Source organism: Felis catus, chromosome B4 (genome assembly GCF_018350175.1).
Source record: "Felis catus isolate Fca126 chromosome B4, F.catus_Fca126_mat1.0, whole genome shotgun sequence".
Lineage (NCBI taxonomy): Eukaryota > Metazoa > Chordata > Mammalia > Carnivora > Felidae > Felis > Felis catus.
Window position 1 is genome coordinate 89,380,900 of NC_058374.1, and position 24,129 is coordinate 89,405,028.

Consider the following 24,129-nt stretch of genomic DNA (forward strand, 5'->3'; position numbering starts at 1 on the left):
ATCACTGATGATAACCCGTTAGTCCATGAGCTTTCCTTTTCTGAAAGTCCTTTAGCCCTGTGTAGTCAGCGTGATCAAATCTAGAACTTTTTTTATTTTTCATTACATATTTTATGATATGATACAGTGTTTTACAAGATGAGAAAGTCTTTTCTCTTTAAAGCCTTTCATCGTCTTTGAAAGGGGGGATATAACATCTATAATTAGTAACCATTTTGCAGTTAAGGAAAGGTGAGTTCCAAGAGATAGTTACTCCTCCAAGGTCACACTTCTCACTGCAACTAGTGTCTTGCTACTCTGTATTCTATCCTATATTTGCCTTGTGCTTAAGTTTTGTCTTCTCATCAAGCCTGCTAATTCTTCAAAAGCCTTTTCTGATGAGACCTCCACGTTTCAGATTCTACTTATGAGAAACTTGGTTGCTAATTTACTCATATCCTACAGGAGCTTTGGCCATATATGGCCAGTATATACCAGTATATGGTCATATACATGAACAGTATTTCTTTAAAAATTTTTTTAATGTTTATTTTTGAGAGAAGAGACAGAGCATGAGCGGGGGACAGAGAGAGAAGGAAACACAGACTATGAAGCAGGCTCTAGGCTCTGAGCTGTCAGCACAGAGCCCAACACAGGGCTTGAACCCACAAACCACGAGATCGTGACCTGAGCCGAAGACGGACGCTTAACCGACTGAGCTATCCAGGTGCCCTGAACCATATTTTTAATTTTAGATTTTTTAATAGTCTTTTTTTTTTTAATTTTTTTTTCAACGTTTATTTATTTTTGGGACAGAGAGAGACAGAGCATGAACGGGGGAGGAGCAGAGAGAGAGGGAGACACAGAATCGGAAACAGGCTCCAGGCTCTGAGCCATCAGCCCAGAGCCTGATGTGGGGCTCGAACTCCCGGACCGTGAGATCGTGACCTGGCTGAAGTCGGACGCTTAACCGACTGCGCCACCCAGGCGCCCCAATAGTCGTTTTAAAAAGTGGAAAGAAACATGAACAGGTGAAGTTAATTTTAATAATGTCTTTTCTGTAACCCAATGTCTAAATTTTTAAACTTCAACATTCGTAGTTATCAGTGAGACGTTTTACATTCTTTATTTTTTCGTACTGAGATTTTGAAATCTGGGATTCCTGGGAGGCTCAGTTGGTTGAGTGTCTGACTCTTGATTTTGGCTCAGGTCATGATCCCAGGGTCGTGGGATCAAGCCCTGGGTTGGGCTCCACATTGAGCATGGAGCCTGCTTGGGACTTTTCTCTCTCCCTCTGCCCCTCCCCCTCTAACACACACACACACATGTGCAAGCTGTCTCTGAAAAAAAGAAAAAAAAAAATCTTGCCTCTATTTTACACTTACAGCACATCTCAGTTTGGGCTAGCCACGTTGGAAGGGCTTAGTGTGACTAATGGCTACCTCTCAGGCAGCATAGCTCAAAAGGTTCTCTACAATGTGTTTGAAAATCAGCTTCTCCTTTCTGATAACAGATTAAATGGAAATTCTCATTAGTTCCACACCAGATGACAGAAATGAGGGATTCATAACCGATTAAAATAATAGGCTTAGGGGAGAACGTGGATACCATTCAACCTTGTGAGCGTTTTTATTGTTGTTAGTTCGTTTTGCCCAGAAATTCATAGTTCAGACAGGGAACCATACGGTTTACAAAGCCAGCTCTTATTTCGTGAAGTGTAGGATGCTTAGCGTTTCACTTATTTAGTTATTTGTGTGGTTTTTCTGGAATGCACGTCTGATTATGTATCTTCCTTGTTCAGAATTGTTGAGTTCTTCTTCACTTGTGTCTCCCGGAGTTGCCCACTGGAAAGATTCACCTGGGCACATAATTAAAGTCCCCTCCATTCCAGGTCCTGCCAGACCAACAAGATAAAAATAGCCAGCCGAGCTCAGGGGACTGGACATGGTATTTTTAGTAAGCACCCCGAGTGGTTCTTGTCTTGCAACCAGTTTGGGAAACTGGCTATTGAGATATATAAAATCTTACTTCTTGTAAGTAAGATTCTTCTTACTTCTTGTAAGTAAGCCACGGGGCTGCCCTAGGAACCTAACTGGACCCCCCCCCCCCCCCCCCCGCCAGCCATCCTGGGTTGGGTTGCCGCAGCAGAGAGGCCCTGCGTGTGCGTGTGCTAGTCCTTGGGCCCGGAGGACCCTTCCCTCTGCCCATGTCAACAAGCTGCCAAGTCAACCTCGGGATCACCTCCTCAGGGCCCACCCCTTTGCCCAACCGCGGAAACTTGTGCACACCTCCCCTTACTCCTTGACATTCATACGTTAAGGCCCTAAAGGTCAGCAGCTCTCACCATGTGCATTGCCTGTCTTCTCACAGGAGGGGGCTCCTGACTTTCAGTCTGTTACTTGTAGCCCCTGAAGGAGCCTTGCCCACGGGAATAGTCAGTGACCGTAACGAGGGCCTGCTGATGCGAGTCGTAGCATCTTCACCTGTTTCGTGGTGGTTTGCAGGCGGTGGTGTGCCTGGCATTCCCATCTTCCCGTTTAATCCTCACCGGTCTCTGGAGGTGGGACTGTTGTTTCGCAAGGTGAAATTTGAGAGGTTAAGTGACTTGCCCCACGTCCAATGACTTGTGATTGATAATGCCGTAAGTCCAGTCTGGGTCCGTGTTGATGTCACCTAATTTCCTTGCAAAGCGTAAGAGAAGCATAGGTCTTGGATTCAGGTTTCTGGTGAAATGGAGAAGTGACCTTTGTTTACTTTTGTGGGTTTTTCTTTTTTGCTCCAAATTTCTAACTAAACAACATATTTCACCCAAGTTTGCAGCTGGTGTTTAATCAGCAGCTGCAAGGTTGTATGGAGACTCACATTAACAGCGAGCCTGTGAGCAATCGACAGAACCTGTCAGGGTCCCACTGAGTTCTCTGAGACGTTCCAACCGTTCTCCCCTATCATTTGGGGGAAATACCTTATATCCATTGGGTGCAGGTACTGATAAAGCCTAACAGCCTTATTATCATAAGGAAAATCTGAGCAAACGAGACTATGAAAAAATTGAGATGGTTTGTGATAACTTAGAAATGTTGCTGGACGATTATGAGTGTTACACCCCATCCATCAATTCTGTGCACTAACCCTAGTCATTTAGTAACATACCAGAGAAGCAAGCCAGTCTGATAGACTCAGTCTTTCCACGAAATATGCATCAGCCTGTGGTCTCACACAAATTTATTTTAAGAATTAGGACTTCCTTTTTAGCAGAGCAATAGGAAGAAATGCCTCTGTTTCCTCCTTTCCTAGTCAATTCCATTTTCTTTAGTATTGGCGTATTTTTATAGCTTAGAGGAACTATTTCAATTCTTTTTACAAATTAATTGAGTAGTTTGAAAGCACACTTTTCTGTGTCTTGTTGTTGGATTATTAATGTTGGTTCCTTCTGTGGTAATGCTCTGGCAGGACAGAAATAAGAGTCGTTTTTTAAAACACAGCAAATGTTAGCCTTGTGAAAATGGCCATTATTATTATTTAGGAGGTCCTGACCCAGATTTAAATAATGACTGCTTAGAGCCTCCTCAGAGGTGGCATTTTTCTGCCTAAAAAAGATTGCAGTGTTTCATGCAGTTGTTGGGGAGTCATGGTAATAATTCCCTCCTAATGTTGTTAGGTAAATCTTTTCTATACCGTTAGAAATTACAGCAATTAATAAGGTACCAGTGATCCTAGCCAGTTAGTTCATTTACTGTTCTGGCTTATAGAAGATGAAGTAAAAATACTGAAGCAAGAGCCACCATGAAAACATTTTAAAGTGGTTGCCCTTATGTTGTCAGATTTGATTAACTACCAGAAAGTACTAGACATGGAAATACGAGGATTTATTTTGTTGCTATTACTATTATCATCATTCTTAGAAATGTCTCGGCAACTGAAATTTCATGAAATTGTGATGCAATAGTTTATCTTTCTCTTTTAAGTTTATTTATTTATTTTGAGATACAGCAAGAGCATGAGCCGGGGAGAGAGGGAGGGAGAGGGAGAGGGGGAAGAAGGAGGGGAGGGAGGGGGAGAGGGAGAGAGAAGGAGAGAGAGGGAGGGAGAGGGAGAGGGGTAAAAAGGGGGGAGGGAGAGGGGGAGAGAAGTAGGGAGAGGGAGAGTGGGAGAGAAAAAGAATCTTAAGCAGGCTCCACACTCACACAGAGCCTGTCAGGGGGCTCAGTCCCACAACCCTGGGATCATGACCTGAGCCGAAATCAAGACTTGGACACTCAACTGACTCAGCCCACCCAGGTGTCCCTGTCTTTTTTTATATAACAGCTATAAATCACCCATCATTTAACTCACCCACTAAATGTGTACAATTCACTGTTTTTCAGTACATTCACAGCTTTGTAACCATCACCACAGTCACTTTTAGAACATTTTCAGCGTCCCAAAAAGAAACCCGCATACCCCTTAGCAGTCGCCTCCCATTTCTCCCAACTCCTCCAGCCGTAGTAACAACTCATCTGCTTTCTATGCATTACTCTGTTCTGGACATGTCATAATGCAGTTTCCCTTCATGACTAGTTTCATTCACTAAGGTTGTATTTTCAAGGCTCATCTATGTTGTAGCGTGAATCGCTACTCCATTCCTTTGTATGGCTGAGTAACCTTCTATACCTAGACCACATTTTGTTCATCTGTTCAACAGCTGATGGACATGTAGGTTGTTCCACTTTTCAGCTATTATAAACATTTGTATATAAGTTTTTGTGTTCCCATTTTTTCTTGGGTATGTACCTAGGTAGGAGTGGGTTTGCTACATGTGTGTTAACTCTGTGTTTAACCTTAGGAGGACCTGCCAGATTGTTTTCCAAAGTGTGCTGTTTTGCATTCCTCCCAGCAGTGAATGAGGGTTCTGTTTTCTCCACATCCTTGTCAACACTCATTATCTGTCTTTTTTATTATAACTATCCAAGCAGGTATGAAGTGGTGTTTGCCTCTTCTTTTTTTTTTTTCAACGGTTATTTATTTTTGGGACAGAGAGAGACAGAGCACGAACGGGGGAGGGGCAGAGAGAGAGGGAGACACAGAATCGGAAACAGGCTCCAGGCTCTCAGCCATCAGCCCAGAGCCCGACGGGGGGCTCGAACTCACGGACCGCGAGATCGTGACCTGGCTGAAGTCGGACGCTTAACCGACTGCGCCACCCAGGCGCCCCAGTGTTTGCCTCTTCTTGACAGCTGATGATGTTGAGCCACTTTTCATCTGCTGCTGGCCATTCGTAGATCATCTGTGGAGAAAATGTCTGTTGAGATCCTTTGCCCATTTTAAAAATTGGATTATTTGTGTTTTTATGAACGACTTGTAAGAGTTCTTTATTCTAGATACAGGTTCCTTCTTAGATACATAATATGCAAATATTTCTCCATTCTATGTGTTGTCTTCCCACTTTCCTAGTGGTTATAGCTGTATACCTTGTAATGTACGTATCCTTCAGGGCATTATGTCTTGTAGGCTCTTCCATCGTCTGGGTCAGCTCCTCTTTCCATAGCTTCTTGGTGCGTTTCTCCATTATAGCAGAGAGCATAGTGTGTTCATACTATCACCTTAGGATCTGTATTTCCTACTGGAATGAGTTGTGTCTTAGAAATCCTCCTAACTCTAGTTAGACCCTGCCTAACACAAAATAGGAGCTTGATGAACTAAATTAAAATGGAGCTTGAATCTCAAAAAAGAAAAAAAAAAAAAAAAGGATCCAGATCAATACTAATATAAAAAAAACTAATAGAAGGGGTTCTGAAAGATTGTCTTTAAAGCATCTGCAGGTGGGTAGGAAGCTGTAATCCCTCCTACAGAAATAAGACTCAAACTTTGTCTAGAAATCAGTCTTTAATGTGATACTTTCACTGGTTCCAGCCCTAATGATTCTTTGGTACCTCCAATGACAGCCACATCCTATAGCCACCTGTGGTCCCATTGCAAGGATTGATATGGTATGGGGCACAGTGCATCACTGGCTTCTTTGATATGTTCTGAGCAGTGGACCAAAATGTATAGGACTATTTTATTCATTTATTTAAAATTCTTTTAAATTCATCAGTGCCATGTAATGTTAGATCACATCTAGTGAGGTCACGTGAATAAAGCCATACCACATGTACTGGGAAATGACCTACTCTAACATTGTGCTACATTGTGGCTCGGGTATGGTGTAAGGAACCCAAAGGTTTTCCCTTTCTAATAAGACATGTCTTATGGTAGTACTTGTATATGATCTTATTTTGTGATCTTTTCCTCATTTGTCTCCACCTTGTCTAAAGTAAAGAGGTAACCAAACAAATTCTCCTCCAGATTTTAGAGCATATTTTATTTTCTCAAAACCATACCCTAGGTTCTGTCCCTTCACATTTTCCTTATTGAAAATGCTGCTAGTGTCCTGTTTTGAAGGGGAAATTACTGATGATACGAAATAACTGTTACTCCCAGCAAAAAGAGGATGAGGTTTTTAACTGTTTAAATACAGTCCTCCTTCTCAAAATTCCCTGGCTCTTGATTTTAAACCCTGAAAGAAGCAAGCAAGAGAAAATCTAAGAATGGGGCTGAAGAAGGAACCCCTGAGAATATTTGTGTAGTTCTCTTCAGATCTGTACTCTCAGCCACTTTTCTTTCTTTTTATTTGGCACCAAAGCAGCTTAAAGGGGGGGAAAAAACCCCTAGTTGACAGCCTAAGACGATTGATTTATTTTCTCTTAGCACAGCAAGATGTGCTAAAATTACCAAATCTTAAAAAGGCTTACTGAGATTCCTGAATGAGAAATCCCCCCACCCTTGATTTCTTTTTTCTTCATGAGACAAAAATAGTTCTATATTTGTGGGGGAAAGAGCTTGGCAGACACAGTGATTATAATACTGTATTGAAAAACACTTACTTTGATTGACTAAAAAAAGATGCTCTTCATGGTAGTTAAAAGCCTGTGATAATGTTTTCACTCTGGTGTTCACCGCACTTCTATGAGATTAATAACAGGATCCTGCAATCTAGAGGTAGAGAAACCAAGGAAGGACACTTAAGAAATGCTTCCTGTGGGACACCTGGGTAGCCTAGTCGGTTAAGCATCAGGCTCTTGATTTCAGCTCAGGTCATGGTCTCACAGTTTGTGAGTTCAAGCCCTGTGTCAGGCTCTATGCTGATGGTGTAGAGCCTGCTTGGGATTCCCTCCCTCCCTCTCTCTGCTTTCTCTCTCATAATAAAAAAGAAACTTAAAAAAAGAAAAAAAGAAATGCTTCCTGTGCTTTCCCAGTCCTCTCCCTAAAGCCTCGTTGCCTAGAACATGACATTATTGAGGGCCTTGTTTCATAGTTATTGTATCTTTTTTGCCAGGATAAAGTATTTAATCTCCTTAAACTTCAGTTTCTTCTTTGTAAAATGAGAATAATATTCGTACCTACCTTAATAGGGTGTATAATAGTGTTTGATTATTGTTAGCCATTATCGAATTGAGCAAGTTTCCTGACTCCCCATTCAGAACTTGACTGGCCTGCTGATTAAACTTGAGCTTGATTAAACATGGCTAAATGTATGTACACATATTGGGAACTCAGTTTCTCGCTGTTGAAGAAGGATAAATTAGAAAGGGATTAAGGAGGTGTTATTTGGACATTACTTTCTTGCTTTCTTGCTTTCTTTCTTCCCTTTCTTCCCTTTCTTCCCTTTCTTCCCTTTCTTCCCTTTCTTCCCTTTCTTCCCTTCTTTCTTGTAATCTCTACACCCGGTGTATGGCTCAGACTCGCAACCCCATGATCAAGAGCTGCATGCTCCGCCAACTGAGCCAGCCAGGCGCCCCGGACATATTTCTATATCCTACTACATTTATCTTTCCCAAAGAGAGGGCTTTTAGGGGATACTCACTGACTCTGGGAAAGATGAAATAAAGTTTTCCAGTATGAGTTTTCTTGTCTGGAGGTTAGCGCTGGGTCTCTCAGACAAAAGCAAGTCAGAGTTACTGCTGTATCTCATTTTCCAAAACACACAGGTTCCTTTGTTACAGTCATTTACCGATAGTTTTGCATGACACACGTTTGCTTTTGTGTGTGTGGTTTATTTCCCCTAAATCAGTAAAAGACTAACCTTCACCTTCTAATGTATTCAAAATCATCAAAGGATTCTTTTCAGGATTATATGTGTCAGTAGAACTGTTAGTTTGAACAATGTGTAAAAACTGAAGGCCAAGTGAAGAGCCTTTGATGTTGGAACAGAATAATAAAGTGGAATCTGAGGGTCCCATTTATGAACGGATTATTTGAATATAGAAAGAAATTATTTTTAGGCAGGGCATCCCTATAAACCCAGAAGCTGTGAGTTTCACAAACTAGAAATTCATGCACTAAATAAAAATTACCAGATGACAGTGTCTGTATGTGTCTACCAACTGGCACATATGTGGTGGTTCAGAAGTCTGGAAGGAATGATGCTCACATCTTTGCCATTCAAACTTGAAAGGGATAGTTGAGGTAAAATGCTGTCGAAAAAATTACAATGTACTTAGCTACCCAAAGATGTCACAGGTTACGAATTGTTGTCTTAAAAGCCTTAATTTATTTGCCCTCATGACTCCATGCATGTTTGTGGCATTGCAGATGTAACCCATATTTGCACCCTCGTTTATCACATTCTTTCCTGGGACTTGGCTCATTCTTTTAAAGGGTCAACAGATTGTGTAAAGAACCGATCTGGACCCAGCAGTCTCCTAAAGGTCTGATACAGAGCTAAACATAAAATAGGATTTGTTACTTTTGTCTTGCACGTACCTGCACAGCTCAGTAGTTTTCACAAAATCGCCAAATGGATTCTCTTCTTTCCTTAGAAATCCGAGCTCAGCTGGTAGAACAGCAAAAATGCCTGGAGCAGCAAACAGAGATGCGAGTTCAGCTTCTCCAGGACCTGCAGGATTTCTTCCGGAAAAAAGCTGAAATTGAGACGGAATATTCTCGGAACTTAGAGAAGTTAGCTGAAAGGTTCATGGCAAAAACAAGAAGCACCAAGGATCATCAGCAGTACAAGTAAGAGAGACTTGACTCAAATGCATTTTTCTAAGGTGATAGCCTACCATCTTACCACCTTTCTTGGTTTTGGAATGTTCCATCTTTGGTGGATAAGCTGTTGATTGGCATATCCCCACGGATGAAAGCAACTCTCCGCATTCATAATTTGTGGGCACCGGTGTATCGCATTTTTAAAGTATTCTCTTGACATTTTTTTCTTTCCAGTAAATATATATTTGTGGATAACTTTATATATAGGAAGAAAAAGTGTGTGTTTATAAAATTCCTGCGTACAGAAGAGTGGGAGTTGGTCTCTACCCCAGGAAGATATTTCAGCGGGCATATTTACAACGGCTGCTTCTTCAAGCAAAGACCTCAAGATTTCTGTCGTGATTTTGTATGAAAATAAGCAATAAGGGCTGCTTACGTTTAGCTCCCCACACCTCAGTCGCATTTGCGATCACTACAGTTGAGACTGACTTAAAGGAAGCGTTTTTGCTTAGGACCAAGTGTAATTAAACCTTGAATTAATTGTATTTCATTTGTTTAAAAAATACCTACAGATTTTATGATGATGAAATTTACTCTGTAATTTAGCTCCTAGAGACAGAGAAAGAGCAGTAGGCAACTTTACGAGAGTATATAAGTACTGCGACAGCGTAAGTGCAGGATGCCATGGACAGACCCGATGGAAATCCATTTATAGTGGAGGTGGGGAAGGGAAGGCCAAAGAAAGATCCTGGCAGAAGTGATATGTAAGTGAAGACATGCAGGACTAGTTGGCAAATCGAGGGGACCAGAGCAAGGTGTTCCAGGCAAGGGGAACATCCTGTATCAGGGAGCAGAAGGGAAGGGGGCGTGTAGGGCAGTTTTGTGGAACAGAAGGAGTCCAGTGGGAGTGAGTAGTGAGGTGGTGAGCTCTGTGACCACAGGTGTAAATTTCATCAGCTCCAGGAGGCCTGTAGGTCACACTGGACAGTTTGAACTTTGTCCTGAGTGCATGAGAAGCATTTGGAGAGTTTTAGTTAGAAGGGTGAACCAACTCAGACCTCATTTTTAAATGATGACTAAGACCACTGATAGAACTGTGGCCTGGAAGAAGCCATCGTAGAGGGAGGGAGACCATGTAGGGAGCGCTCACAGTAATGGCGTGAGCTAGCAATGAGGCAGGGAGAAAGAAATACGCTTTTGTCTCGGAGATATTTAAAAGGGAGCACAGTCCGTCTTTCCTGGAAAAATAGTAGACTAGGCAGTCTGAAAAGTATTTCTGCTGTAGAACTCCCAGAAATGCTGATTAAAATATAATGGGCATCACTGTAAATGTGTAACTGAACTCATAGGGAAGGAAGGGAAATTTCCAGGGGCCAAAAAAGGAAGAGGGGACTGTAAACTCAAGGGGACAGTTATAGCTGCCCTTAAGTCCCATGTGGGGCAGAGGATGAAGCATGTGCAAGGTAGAGAGGTGGAATGGAAGACCTCCCATCACCAACCCTATCGTATTGCCCCCAGCCTAAAATCCAGACCAGCAGAACTGTCTCTGTACATTGGTGAAACACAAAATCTCCTATCCCCTTGCAGAAACACGGAGTGCAGTCTGCTCAGGCTGAGCTCCAGACTGGAGCTCAGGGATGTAGGGGGAGGGGGATGTAGAGAAGCCTCTCTTTGTCTTCACTGTTGGCTTTGCAGCGCAATCATGATAGGGAGTGCTTTTATTTTTTTTAATTTTTTAATATTTTTGATGGCTAACCTCTAGTGTTGGCCCAGTGTAGAAATAAATCTTAGGATTCCCAGGGTGGACAAATGTCAAATGTACTTGACCGAGACTAGAGTTGGAAAGGAGGCTGGAGCCAGTACTGAATTCACATGTATAGTAACTGTCCCTTTGTAAAGTGATTACAAATAAGAAGACAGCCCATTCATCCATTCAGTAAATATTTTTGAATGTCTTCTGTGTTCCGCACTTGGTAATCGGTTGTGAACTGAAAACCTGTATGGGCCCATGCGCCTCAGTCTGATCTCTTAGTGGTTCAGCTGCCCCTTTTTTCTTTCTCTTGGTTTGTTCAGATGGTTTTTTGTCAAGAGGTAAACAGTGTGGAACTTTCTTTGACTTGAGCTTATTGAATTTGGGACTGAAGATAAGTCTACAGAAGGGCCAAACCAGGACTAGGAAGAAAATCAAAGACAGACTTTATGAAAGCCTTGGACAGACCTGGTTTGAATACTGGCTTTCCTGTGTGACTTTGGTCAAGTTGTTTAACCTTTCTGAGCCTTGGCTTCCTAACTTGTGAAATGAGATTTTATGAACATTAAATGAGAAACATGACGAAGTCCTGTCATGACGAAGTCCATGAGATTGATAGCCCTCATGAGTTATGCATTCAGTGTCCCTTCTCCTCCTCACCAAACAAATGTTAAATCTTTGGCAGTTCTCAGCTTTGGGATGCTCATTGTGTAGAACAGCCCTTCACTTAAATTTACCACTGACAGATGACCAAGGCTTAGTTAGATCAGCCTTCTTGAACTCAGAGACTCTGATACTAGTTATGGTCTTCAGAAAATCAGCGTGCCTCACTAAGCTTCACCTCTCTCACTGATAGAGTAGATACAAAGAATTTCTGCCTTAAATTGTAGTGGTAAGGATTACGTAGAGTTAATGTGTGTAAAATCTTTAGACCAGCCGCTAGATAAAAATAGCTAACTTTGTATAGCACTTACTATGGATCTGAGGCATTATAGTAAGCATTAAAAGCTATATATTAAGTGAAATCATCCCCATAATAATCCTACAAGTACCGTTATTTTATCCACTCTACAAATGAAGTTACAGAGGCGTAGAGAAGTTTAGATAATTTGGCCAAGATCACATAGGTAGTAAGTAGTTCTGGGACTTGAACTTGGACAGTATAGATCCATATTCGATGCTCTTGTGTAGTATTTCTTATAGGAGGTGCTCAGTAAAGGACAGCTGCTATTATTGTTATTGTATATTATTGTCACTATTAAGGCAATAATATATGTTTATTCAGCAAGTGAAATAACATTTATTTAATGCTTACCTGGGCAGAGCACTCAGGATGCAAAAATGTAGGAAACGTTCTCACAGTAGGAAATGTTCTCAGAGAATTTATGGGTTACTTCAGCATAAAGGATATACATAAAAGTTAATGTATTAATGTAACATATACCTCTTAGGCTGACTAGATAGAGAATGTCAGTAGAAGGGCTCCTGTTGTCTGCCATAGAAGCAATGCCCCTTGCTTGATGGCTTTGATTTAAAAAAAAAAAAAAAAAGGTTCTCTAGGTTGGGGGAGTAATTCTAGTGTGGCAGGAGGCTTTTCTAGTTGGTACCAATGCTAGGGCCCTAGAACAGAGGATTTTCCCCCTACAACTGTTCCTACTTCCGTCTGAGACTTCCCCTTCCTTCCAGAGAGGATTTTGATTTGATTCAGTGTCAAATCTTGAATCGGAGGAACTTAGAGGCGGAAAGAGTTGACTTTATGATTTCTTTCCTAATTTAATGAATATTCAGAGTCATAAGTGAGTGTGAATAAGATAACATGCCCATTACAAATGGCACCAGTGCCCCTGAGTGGGATAAGCATTCTTGTGCCTTTTTTGTCATTTTTCAGTTAGACTTAAAATAGAAAGGAAGAAAGAAAAGCATTGTCCTTTTTTTCAAGGCCAGTTGGTTACTGTTTGGTTTGGAGGTTTCCTTTAAGATTTTTTTTACAAGTCATATTTTGTGGTTTATAGTCACGTTTAGCTTTATTCTCTAGAATAAAACAAGGTGTAGTTACAAATCTGAACTAGTTTAATGACAGGTCACAAGGCAGTAAACCTCTTGGTTCTATTCACGGGCCTTCAGACAATGCTATAAAGCTGTGATTCCCAGGAACACTTCTTGGGAAGCTGGAGTTTATAGATCAGGGGATTAATAACTAATCCTCAAACGTATGTCCCATGGAAAGTGGACCTAGCCAGCTCTCTTTTCCAGCAGCAGACTGAACATTCAAGGCAGACTTTGTAAGCAGTGGCAAACCACAGTCTGTCTGTGAGACAGTAGTCAATAGATTTTTATGTAAATATCAACTACTTTCTTCAATGGGGTGTTTAAGGCTGAAAGCCTGCCTGAGTACTGTGTGTATTAGGGTCCCTGGCCCTTGTCAGGAGTGTGGGTTTTGACTGGTGTTCTGGCCCAAGGTTTTCTTTCCAAGCCTAGGCAATTGCTGGCTTTCTGCCATCATGGCCTGGAAGGCTCTTGAGTAGCCGCTATGAGCAATGCCCGGAGTAGGAAGAATAGTGACAATACCCGTCTGTCGGGGCTCCTGGTTTGCCTTGCTGACTTCCCTCAGCTGGTTGGGGCAGCTTTGAAATTGATGGTAATTCTGTTTTTCTTCACTTCTCAGGAAAGACCAGAACTTGTTGTCTCCAGTGAACTGCTGGTATTTGCTTCTGAACCAAGTGAGAAGAGAAAGCAAGGACCATGCCACTCTGAGTGACATCTATCTGAACAACGTGATTATGCGATTCATGCAGATAAGTGAGGATTCCACCAGGATGTTTAAAAAGGTACATTCCGTCACTCCTGCCGTAATGTGCTTTCTCGTGAGCGCGACTGAGAAGGAGTCTCGTGTCTTCATTACTTCATGGTACTCTGTTAAGTTTTAGCTACAAAAATAAAAGAAAGAATATTTTAAAGACACAGAACCAAAAGTTTAACCTGAGCAGGACTGCTCGTCGAGTTGTAAATCACTGAATCTGTGACCTGCACGATGTGAGCAAAATTTTGACATGAGATGTACGTGCAGACTGTAAACTGTACCTCTGTCCTTAGAAACGCATCGCCTGCAGTTAGGAAAAAACAGACCAGAAAGGACAAGCCTTCAATTCTGTGTTTTGGGCTCACACATGATCAGACACTTGTGAAGAACAAGATAACCAGATGTGCTGCTCTCTTGGAAAAATGTTACTGTGATTTTTTTTTTTTTCTTGCTCTCACCAGACTAGCAGCCGAGGCTGTGAGAGGGTGACAATGAAGAAAATTCCACTGGGCACAAAAAATTCAGTCTCTTACATGCCAGAGAGCTTCCTCCTTCCCAAATCCATTTTAAAAATAGGAGCTGGGCTTTTAAACCTTCTTATCGTTGTTACTACTCTCAGCCAGCTCTCGGTAATTTTATTTTTGTTGAGAACAATAACAAAATTGGACCATATCCTGTGTAGAGAATGCAGCTACTCTCCCAATGAGAGTAGCTTTTAGTGTTTATATTTATAGGACATCGGTTCTCCCCACCTCTCCTCAGCTTTGTGCTAGTGGTATTTGATGCCTATACCAATATCGGTACTCTATTCGGCAAGCAAGTATTAGTTTCAGAAAGTGGGGGAAAAGAACCCCCTTGTAGATTAATGACATATTTATGTTTCAAAGGGACCCTTGAAAACAAAGATGTAGTGTTAGGCAGGCCAGCTGGAAAACCTCTTAGCCATGTTTGATGTATCCACATTAGGTTCTATTTCTGACCTAGAAATGGAATTTTGCAGACCCCGGGTCCTCTTCTGCTCTGTGAAATAGGGGGAAGAAAATGTTTCAAACAAAGAAGGATCTTAAAAAAATCTTGGAAGAACGTAATAAGAAGAGAACAGGGAGAGAAATACCCGATGTGTCTTAAAAAAAAAAAAAATAGAGATCTGAAAAATAGTTTAGATGGAGTCATGAAAGTAAAATAATTTTCTCAGATGTCAGCCGTTTCAGCCAAGGCCTCATTTAGTTCACTGGGTTGTTGTTGTTTTGTTTTGTTTTGGTTTTGGTTTGGTTTTTTTGAGCATCTTCTCTGGGGAGGAGATGGTGTTAGGTCTTGGAAAGGCTGCATAGAGGAAGAAAAAACAGTCCTCCTGCTCAAGAAGGTCCCATTCTATCCAGATTTAGATGGTGCTGTATGATGTTTCCAGCTACAGGAAGGCTGGCAACCATTCAGCTAGGGTGTCTGGGGCCAGCACCCCAGCTGAATTCATTTATCTGTCTATTTGACAAAATATCTTTAAAAGGCCTAAGGAAGCACAGTTAAAAGACACATCCCTGCCTGCATGGAACCCATTACAGTAATTAACAGTCACCCCGCTAGAGGGACGCACAACCTGCTGTGAGAGCTTGAAGCTGGAGATCTTCACCTTACTGGGGGGTCAGGAAATTCTCCACAGAGGAGGGAGTACTTGGAGTGAGACCTGTTGGGGAAGGAGGTGTCCATCGAGCAGGCAAAGACAGCTGTCCCACGGAAAGCAGTCACGTGACACATTCAGGGAAAGGAAAGAGTTCAATGTCACTGGGCCGGGTTGTAGGTAACTGTTAACCGTCGTTACTATTACAGGTATCCAGTGCTGCCTTTCTCAACCAAATGTAGCACACTACCCACCCCACCTTTCCATGCATATTATTACTAGAGAAAGAAAGTGCAAGAGGCAGAGAGCAAAAGGGAGAGATTGGAACTTACTGAGAAGCCAGATCAGCCCGCTGGGACACGTTTGTCAGCTAAAGGAACAGGAAGCACCCTCCCCCACCTGTTTTTTCTTTTTTGATTATCAAACCTTTCTCTTCGGTCCAGCTCTTCTTCCATTATTGTGGTACCAGAAGCATATTTTCTATCAGAATGGAAAGAAATCATCAGAGCCAGCCTGAAGTGACCTTTAGAACTATTATGGAGTCCTTAGTGAGCACAATGCTTGTCTTTCTTGGGAGAAGATTTTGAGACTTCTTCATTTTTCAAAAATACCCCCAAGTCTGTATGGGGATCCCGAGAGATACCGGGTGCCTGACAGGTTCAGCCTCTTACAAAGCTGTATTGTGTTCAGTTTAGCCAGTGGTAGAAAATCCTTGTACCCAGACTGTGCTGTCATAGAGCTGGGAGCAGGTAATTCTAGGAATGTTTTTGTGCCCAACTGAACATAATAATCAGGAAGACACTTATAAGAATATCTAATTCCATACATGGATATAGGCAACAACTTTAAAACTTAAATTTTAGTCAGATCAGAACCAGTAGTAGTTTTCTACAGGTAGAAAAAGTGAAGCTTTTTTAAAACAACAGTACCAAATTATTCAAATATTGATTATTTAGATTTAGGCCTTAGAACTACAAATGAATCCTGTTGGTGAGAATAACAGTGATTCATCTTTTAGGCTCTGAAATCTGGTATTTTGGGTATGAGTCTTGGCTTTGTCACGGTCGGTAGCTGTGTGGACTTGGGAATAATTGTAAACCTTTTAGGCCTCACTTTCTGCGTCTGTAAAGTCAATGTGTAACATTTTATTTTAGATAATTGTATGGAGGATTCATGAGTCGTCCATGAAAAGCCACTTAGCCCAGTTGTCTGGACTTAAGTCCTAGGTAATTTTTAGCTATTATCTTTATTATTGTCTGTATTGTAAACACTTATTCTGTACCGTTGTACTAAATGTTTCCTCAAGCCAGTATACTAAGTATGTCCTTATTTAAGGAGAGTATATGGCACAACTGTGATAAACACATCCAAACCATTGGATTGGCATATCACTTATTATGAAGTTCTAAACCATATTTGTAAGCACACTCCGGGGAAATGTCCTCCCAGTGTCCTTGCTTGTAGTCAAATTAAAATTTTGGTTCTCACATTTCAACGGTTAGTGGGAAATCAGGGAATAACCCAAGGAATACCTGTGTCCGCCAACTCCCCCCTCCCCCGTGCCTCTGAGGTCCCTCACAGCTATTTCACATGGAAAGTCATAACTTTGAGGCTTCACTGATTTCTTCATTCATTCATTCAACAATAGAAGGTACTCAATTCCAGACCCTCTGTTAGATGTGGACAGGGTAGGACTCTGCTTTTACTCTGTGAGCTTCTGCTTTACCTAGGTCAGGAATTGGAGCCTCCTCGTACACATGGGTTTGTTTCATTATCAGCCCTTATTTCTTTCCCAAAGAACAAGAGGTGGTCAGGTATTTCTTGCCCCGTTCTGGAGCTCTGCCTCCCAAAGTGATTGAGACCTTGCCTCCTTCTTGCCATTATTCGTGCCGAAAGAGAGTGTCCTGCATCGGGCTTCGGGCTGCGGGCTGCAGCCAGAAAATGTGCAGTTCATATGCTACACATAAAAATGTAATTAACGTCAGCAGTCATAATTTCAGGAGACAACAAAGCCAGCTTGCCGCAATCACTTTATTTAAGTACCTTATCACATGATCTAATTTCCCAATTTTAAGAATGTTAATAGAAGTGTGTCGTTTAGAGGGAGCACAGCAAAATGGTAGCAGTTGCATATGCTGAATTATCTTTGTGTGTTTTAAATTATCTTCAAGGCTATCATTTCCCCATGGATTATTTTCAGATTATTAATGTTTTTATCCTCCCTTGCTTTGCATAAATATGCATTCAGGTTTGTTTATTTCTTCACCAATAAATGACATTCGTACACTACCACTTAGGGAACTTTGTGCACCGAGCATGGTGCTCGGTGTTTTTCACACATTAGCTCATGCGTCCTTGCAGCTGCCCAGTTAACAGGTATTATAATCCACATTTCAGGAAGGAGGAAATAAAACACTCAGAGATATAAATTTTACAGCCAGGCTAGCGGAGACGTATTTTGTCTTTGCCTGTATGTCTTAGCTCATAGTTACAATGACTCTGTTGGTGTTCTTCCGTGTTAACTGGAGATGTTACTCATTGCATAGGTCAGACACTTCTTAGAATGGGACATTGTGGTCTTGGCTCTCTCCATTTCTTCTGAAAATCCTGAAGAATGACAATTCTGGATGAGGCAGCAAAATCTGTCAGTCATCCAGCTATAGGTGGGGATTCAAAGCAGCAGAGACTAGTCGGAGGCCAATGAGAATTACTCCACTTTGGCATAAATGCCAGAGGTTATCAGATTCAGATTGGGAATTATCCCAGTTTTGACATTATTGATTGTGTGGCCCAATCTGAAAGTAATCAGAAAAATTTCACATTCTTAGTGAAATTTGGAATCATTTTTGTTTGTGATTAAGGCCAGTCATACTCTACTTACATACCCCAGCATGAAAAGAGAGAAAACAAAATCATTTCTTAGGAGAAAAAAATGTGTTTTCATTTAGACCATTGAAAACATTCAGAGGCTTTAATGTAAATTAAGAAAAGATACTAGTCTACTACAGATCTCTAACGCTCTAACCTTGTTTTAAAAAATCTGAAAACAACCAATCTATGAAAGAGAAAGAATCTATTCCTTTTTGAATATAAAAATACATATTCATTGTAAAAATTCAGAAAACATTAAAAAACAGAACTAATTCTCCATGTGAACACCATCTGTGGTTAGTATCTTGGGCTGTATCTTTTCAGTATTTGTATGTCTAAACATATTTATGTAATATACAAACATACGTAAATGTTATTTTACAAAATTGAGATTTTGTTGCATGTAGCTTGTGAACCTGCCCTTTTCATGTAAAATTTGTTAGCATTTCCCATGTGTGGAAATAATCTTTTAAAACAGGATACTTCGTGCCCACATCGTGTTTTCACCATCTGCATGGACATGTTCTTTTCCTGTTGTTGGGCATTTAAAGCTTTCACGCATCTATTTTTTCCTTATGCTATATTCCTTGAAGTAGAATGATTAGGTCAGAGAGTGGTATTAGAATGTCATGCTTTGGGTGAAATTTTTATCTTTTGCCTTTCTGGAGCAAAGATAGTCATGGTTGTGATTTACCGATGAGTAATTCATTTTCTGAAAAATAAATTGCCTATTTTATTAACAGAGAGCCACCACATGTAATTTAGTATGCTGATGCAATAGTAGTAAATAATATAACAAGAGGAACTTTTTCCAGAGCCTGTCAGTGCAGTGTAGCAGAAGAATTAAATGGTATGCTGGTGGCATCAGGGGACAGTTTAATTATTGATGGGACCTGGATAAGTAAGTAGAATAGTTCAAGCTAACACTACTATCTGGTTCTCTTGAGTTTTATTGACCCTATGGCTAGCTGATTTTTCTGGAAATAAGTCAACATTAAACCCTTTTCAATGATGCAATTTTCTGAAATATTTTAGAAAATGCTTTGGATTTGTATTTATAAGTTGCTGATCAGTGTGGCTAGTGCTGAATAAATAGCGGTTGTTGGTACTGCTGTTACTGATGTTTTGCCTTAATTACTTGGTGACAAAAGGACATGTGTCCTGGCTGTAAACTTAGGTGAGTTACTAGATAAGAGTATTCATCAGTTCAGAAGCTTTCTTAAAGATTGTTAAAGAGGACACTAACCAAGTGTAGATGTGTGTCTCCTTGGAAAATGATGTAATTAGAAACCTGATGGGAGCTAAGTTGGGACATTTTGTCATGCAGCATGGTGTGGTGGTACTGACACTCTCATGTTAGCGGTTGAACCCATCATTACATTCAAAACAGTTGTTGACAACACTTAAAACTTATTCGTGGTTAAAAAAACTGGCTCAGTTGGTTGAGCACGCGGCTCTTGATCTCAGGATTGTGAGTTTGAGCTCCACATAGGATGTAGAGATTACTTCAAACTTTAAAAAAAAAAAAAAAAAACTTAAAAAAAATGGAAGTGTATGAACCAAAATTATTTTAAGTGAACATCTCTAAGTTACTTTTTTCCCTTCTGTTTGCTTATCTGTGATTTCTGATTTTTGTACGATGAACATATTTTGTAAGACACAGAAGAAAAGAATTATTTATTATAAACTAAAACCTTAAAGAAACTTGGCCCAGAGTATACCAGTGTCCATAGTAAAAAAAAAAAAGGGGGGGGGACTACAAACAGTAACTAATTCTGCTCCAAATGCTGTTTGTTAATGGAGAATTGGCCTGTGCTCCAGGTACACTTGAAAACTGTGCTTTGAACATATAAAATTTGGATGGTTAAGATGAAAAGACATGAACTCAGGGAATTTCTGAGCAAGATAGCAGCTTGCACATGGGTTCTAAGTGTCTTACCTGCCAAGTTATCTTTGAAATGACTAATCAAATATATAAAGAGGAAAAACTGGAACAATCCTTTTAACTTCAGGCAGATCTCATTACTCCTTTCCTCACTCTCTCATCTCCCATGTTACTCTGAGTTAAAGTCTGCACCCCCACCTCTTTTCTCTTGCTATATTTTTCTCTGTAGCACTTCTCTCTTTCTGACATATTCTATATTTACTTAATATGTATTCACTTTGTTTCCCCTCAGTTAAAATTTAAAAAAATTCTTTTTAATGTTTATTAATTTTTGAGACAGAGTGTGAGTGGGGGAGGGGCAGAGAGGGGGCACAGAGGGAAACAAGAATCTGAAGCAGGCTCCAGGCTCTAAGCTGTCAGCACAGAGCCCGACGCAGGACTTGAACTCACGACCTGAATCAAAGGTGGACGCTTAACCAACTGAGCCACCCAGGCACCCCTCCCCTCAATTTAAATGTAAGTTCCTGAGGGAAGTGCTTTGTATCATTCATTGAAATACTAACATGTACTAGATGCTCAGTTAATGTTTATTGAGGGAGTAGATAATGAATATTTACATTTATGTTAGAAACCAGAGGTGAATGTCACCTGCATAACAGAAATTTCAAGACATTTCAAAAAGATCCAGTGTTGACAGCTGGATTTAAGTAGCACTATTATGTGCAATCTACTTCCCAGGAGTGAGAACTCAGAGGAAAATCAGTCATGGGAAGTTTGTGGCAGAGTGGAATAAGTAAAGTACCAGCTTTCTGGTTAGATGACTGAAAAGGGTTTCCCAAAGAACCAAAAAGGACCAGGGAGATTATAGACGGGTGAAGATTAAAAAAAACTCATAAAGTTTTCTCTTTTTGTTTTTTAAGATTTTATTTTTAAATAATCTCTACACCAAACATGGGGCTCGAACTCACAACCCCACTGTCAAGAGGTCCCATGCTTCACCAACTGGGCCAGCCAGGTGCCCCCTATAAAGTTCTTTATGAACTCCTCAGTTCATATCTGAGCTGAATAGGCTTGAGTCTGATTTTGAGGAGTATACCTACCAACGATTTTGAAAACTGAGCTAAGGGATAGAACACTGCCTGGATTCCAGACTGAACTTTGGATGATGAATGTACAGGACAGATCCAAATAGTGTTACAAAGATGTTTGAAAAAGACCTGATGTTGAAACCACAACCATGAAGGCTGGTCAGAATTTGCATCCTGAATTGAACCAGGTTGATGTCTTGATAAAACAACAATATCAATATTTTGCATGTGGTTTAAACAAGACTCCAAATCTCATAATATCATATTCAAAATATCCAGAATACAATCCAAAATTACTCAGCATATAAAGAACCATGAAAACTTCAATTCACCTGGGAAAAGACCATCAACAGATGATTCTGAATTGATGCAAATGTTGGAATTACCTACAAAACATTTTTAAAGCAACCATGATAAAAACGTGCCAAGAAGTAAGAACAAACACTCTTGAAGTGAAGGGAAAGATTGGAAGTAACCAAAATAAAAAAACTCACTGAATGGGTTCAATAGCAGAATGGAAATAACATAGGGAAAAGTCAGATTAATTTCTGTTAATCTTGAAGACTGATTTATAGAAGTTGTCCAATCTGAACAACAAAGAAAAATTTGAAATAGAAAATGTTCATTGCCTCATGGACCTTTGGGACAATACCAAAAGTCTGACAGCTGTATCAGTAGACAGCACAGTCCCTGAAGGAAAGGAGAAAAGAGTTTGTGCAGAGAAAATATTTGAAAAAACAATTGCAAGAAAACTTCCCAAACATGGCAAATGAGATAAACCTACATATTCAAGAAGCTTAGCAAAATCCAAACTGGATGAATCTTTTGTTTGTTTGTTTTGGTTTTGGAGGAGGGGAGAGAGGGAGGGGCAGAGAGAGAGGGAGGCACAGAATCCAAAGCAGGCTCCAGGCCCTGAGCTGTCAGCACAGAGCCCAACGGGGTGCTTGAACCCACAAGCCGTGAGATCATGACCTGAGCTGAAGTCAAACACTTAAACAACTGAGCCCCACAAGTGCCCCAAAACTGGGTGAATCTTTAGAAGTCAATACACAGATGCATCATAATCAGATTGAAAACTAGCAAAATTCTAGGAAGCAGCCAGGGAAAAAATGATACCTTACTTATTGGAGAACAAGAATTGGATGATTGGATTTCTTTCTGCATTAAATGCCAGTAGCACCTTACCAGTTGTGACAACCAAAAATGTATTCGGATATTAACAGATGTCCCTGGTCAGAGAGAATTGGCCCAAGTTGAGAACACTTGATTCTTACTGAGTCCTCCATTCTTCCAAACACTTTTTTTGTTGTTGTTTAAAGAAATGTGTAATTTGATTTTTCAATTACAGGGTTTACAACTCTTAATTAAATTAACATGGAGTAAGTCAAAAGACACCCAGCCTCTCACCTCCCATAAAGAAGGATAAAAAATACCATTCAGTACCAGGTTTGTTTAGGTTCATTTATTTATAAAAGATCAGCACTTAATAAAACCCATCTTCAAAGAGCTGTAGACACTGAATCCGTACCATTCTCCTCATCCAAGGAGGAAATTGCAGCCTTAAGAAAAGAACTGATGAGGAGAGAACATTCCTACCATATGTCGAGGTGTCTGCAGTTGAGATCAACGAAGTCTAAAGCAACCTGAAAACCGTATTCTGGTTGCTAGCCAAGCCTTCTTACCATTTGAAGACTGTATTTAATTTCACATGGTAGGATTCTAAAAGATTTCTAGCAGCTGCAAGAAATGCCATATTGGGGGGTATTGCACATAGAGTAAATATTTGAATTAAGAAACACTTGTGATACCTTGAATTATAGCAACCCAAAAATACGCACTTGCAAACACATACTGACTGTGGCTGTCAGATCAATTTCAGTGCTTTTAAAATCTGAATCAAAGGGAGTGCCTGGGTGGCTCAGTCAGTTAAGCAGCCTACTTCAACTCAGGTCATGATCCCATGGTTCATGAGTTCAAACCCCGTGTCGGGCTCTGTGCTGACAGCTCAAAGCCTGGAGCCTGCTTCAGATTCTGTGTCTCCCTCTTTCTCTGCCCCTCCCCTGCTTGTGCTCTCTCTCTCTGTCCCTCTCTCCCTCTCTCTCTCTCTCTCTCTCTCTCTCTCTCTCGCTCTCAAAAATAAACACTAAAAAATATTTAAAATCTGAAAGGAAAAAATTATTAGAAAAGCAGTTAGAGACAAGCAGATATTTTACCAACTTAAATACATTGTCAGATGAACCTTAGAAAGTTATGAAAATAATAAATTTTGACACTGAATATATGAACTATTTACATTGAAAAAAACAGTAATGGTTAATAATTGATAGTAAATAAATACATGCACCATTTTACTTTTTAAACTTTGATAGTTTTAAGTGAACAAGAATCCTATTTGGCTTAGTGCACTGGCTTGAATAAACATGCCCACAAAAATTTCATCTCTTTAGCTCTTAAGATGGAGATTGCAGGGGTCTAATAAAATAATATTTTATTATGTGGCAAGGTCTTATAATTCCACTGAAAATAATCATAACAAATCCATTGTAACTTTCACTTTTCTTTCTCTTCATTTTTTCTGAAACTTTACTGAAATCAGCTTCCTTTTCAAAACAAAGTGGACATTCTGTTATTCATTCAACAAACATGTATTATCATTATGTGACAGGCACAAGGGTGCATTCTGAGATTACAAAAGGGAGTAGGGCCCAAATCCTCAGTACCCCAAAGGAGCTTATAACCTAATAAGGAAAGGAAGTGTAGAGATAAAAATTACGTTACAAACCAGTAACTGCTCTTGCAGAGAAAGGACCTAAAACTACCATAGCACAGGGGGGATTGCAAGACATACTGCCTAGGAAAATGGGAGCGCCTGGGTGGCTCAGTTGGTTGAGCATCCAACTTCGGCTCAGGTCATGATCTCCTAGTCCATGAGTTCGAGCCCCACGTCGGGCTCTGTGCTGACAGCTCAGAGCCTGGAGCCTGCTTCAGATTGTGTGTCTCCCTCTCTTTCTGCCCCTCGCCCGCTCACGCTCTGTCTCTGTCAAAAATAAACATTAAAAACAGATTAAAAGAAAATGGAGAAAAGCTCCACAGAGTCTTTGAAGTGGCATTTGATCATCGTCTTAAACTTGGGTT

General features: G+C 40.5%; 1 protein-coding gene across 8 annotated transcripts in view; it reads left to right on the forward strand.

Moving 5' to 3' along the window:
- SRGAP1 (SLIT-ROBO Rho GTPase activating protein 1) overlaps positions 1 to 24,129 on the forward strand; it is a 289,170-nt gene that overhangs the window by 130,420 nt on the left and 134,621 nt on the right. For all 8 annotated transcript variants that reach the window (XM_045062022.1, XM_011284066.4, XM_011284067.4 and 5 more), the window contains exons 2-3: positions 8,817 to 9,012; positions 13,401 to 13,563. In XM_045062022.1, coding sequence (XP_044917957.1) covers positions 8,817 to 9,012; positions 13,401 to 13,563 — 359 coding nt within the window. The remainder of the gene's footprint in view (positions 1 to 8,816; positions 9,013 to 13,400; positions 13,564 to 24,129) is intronic.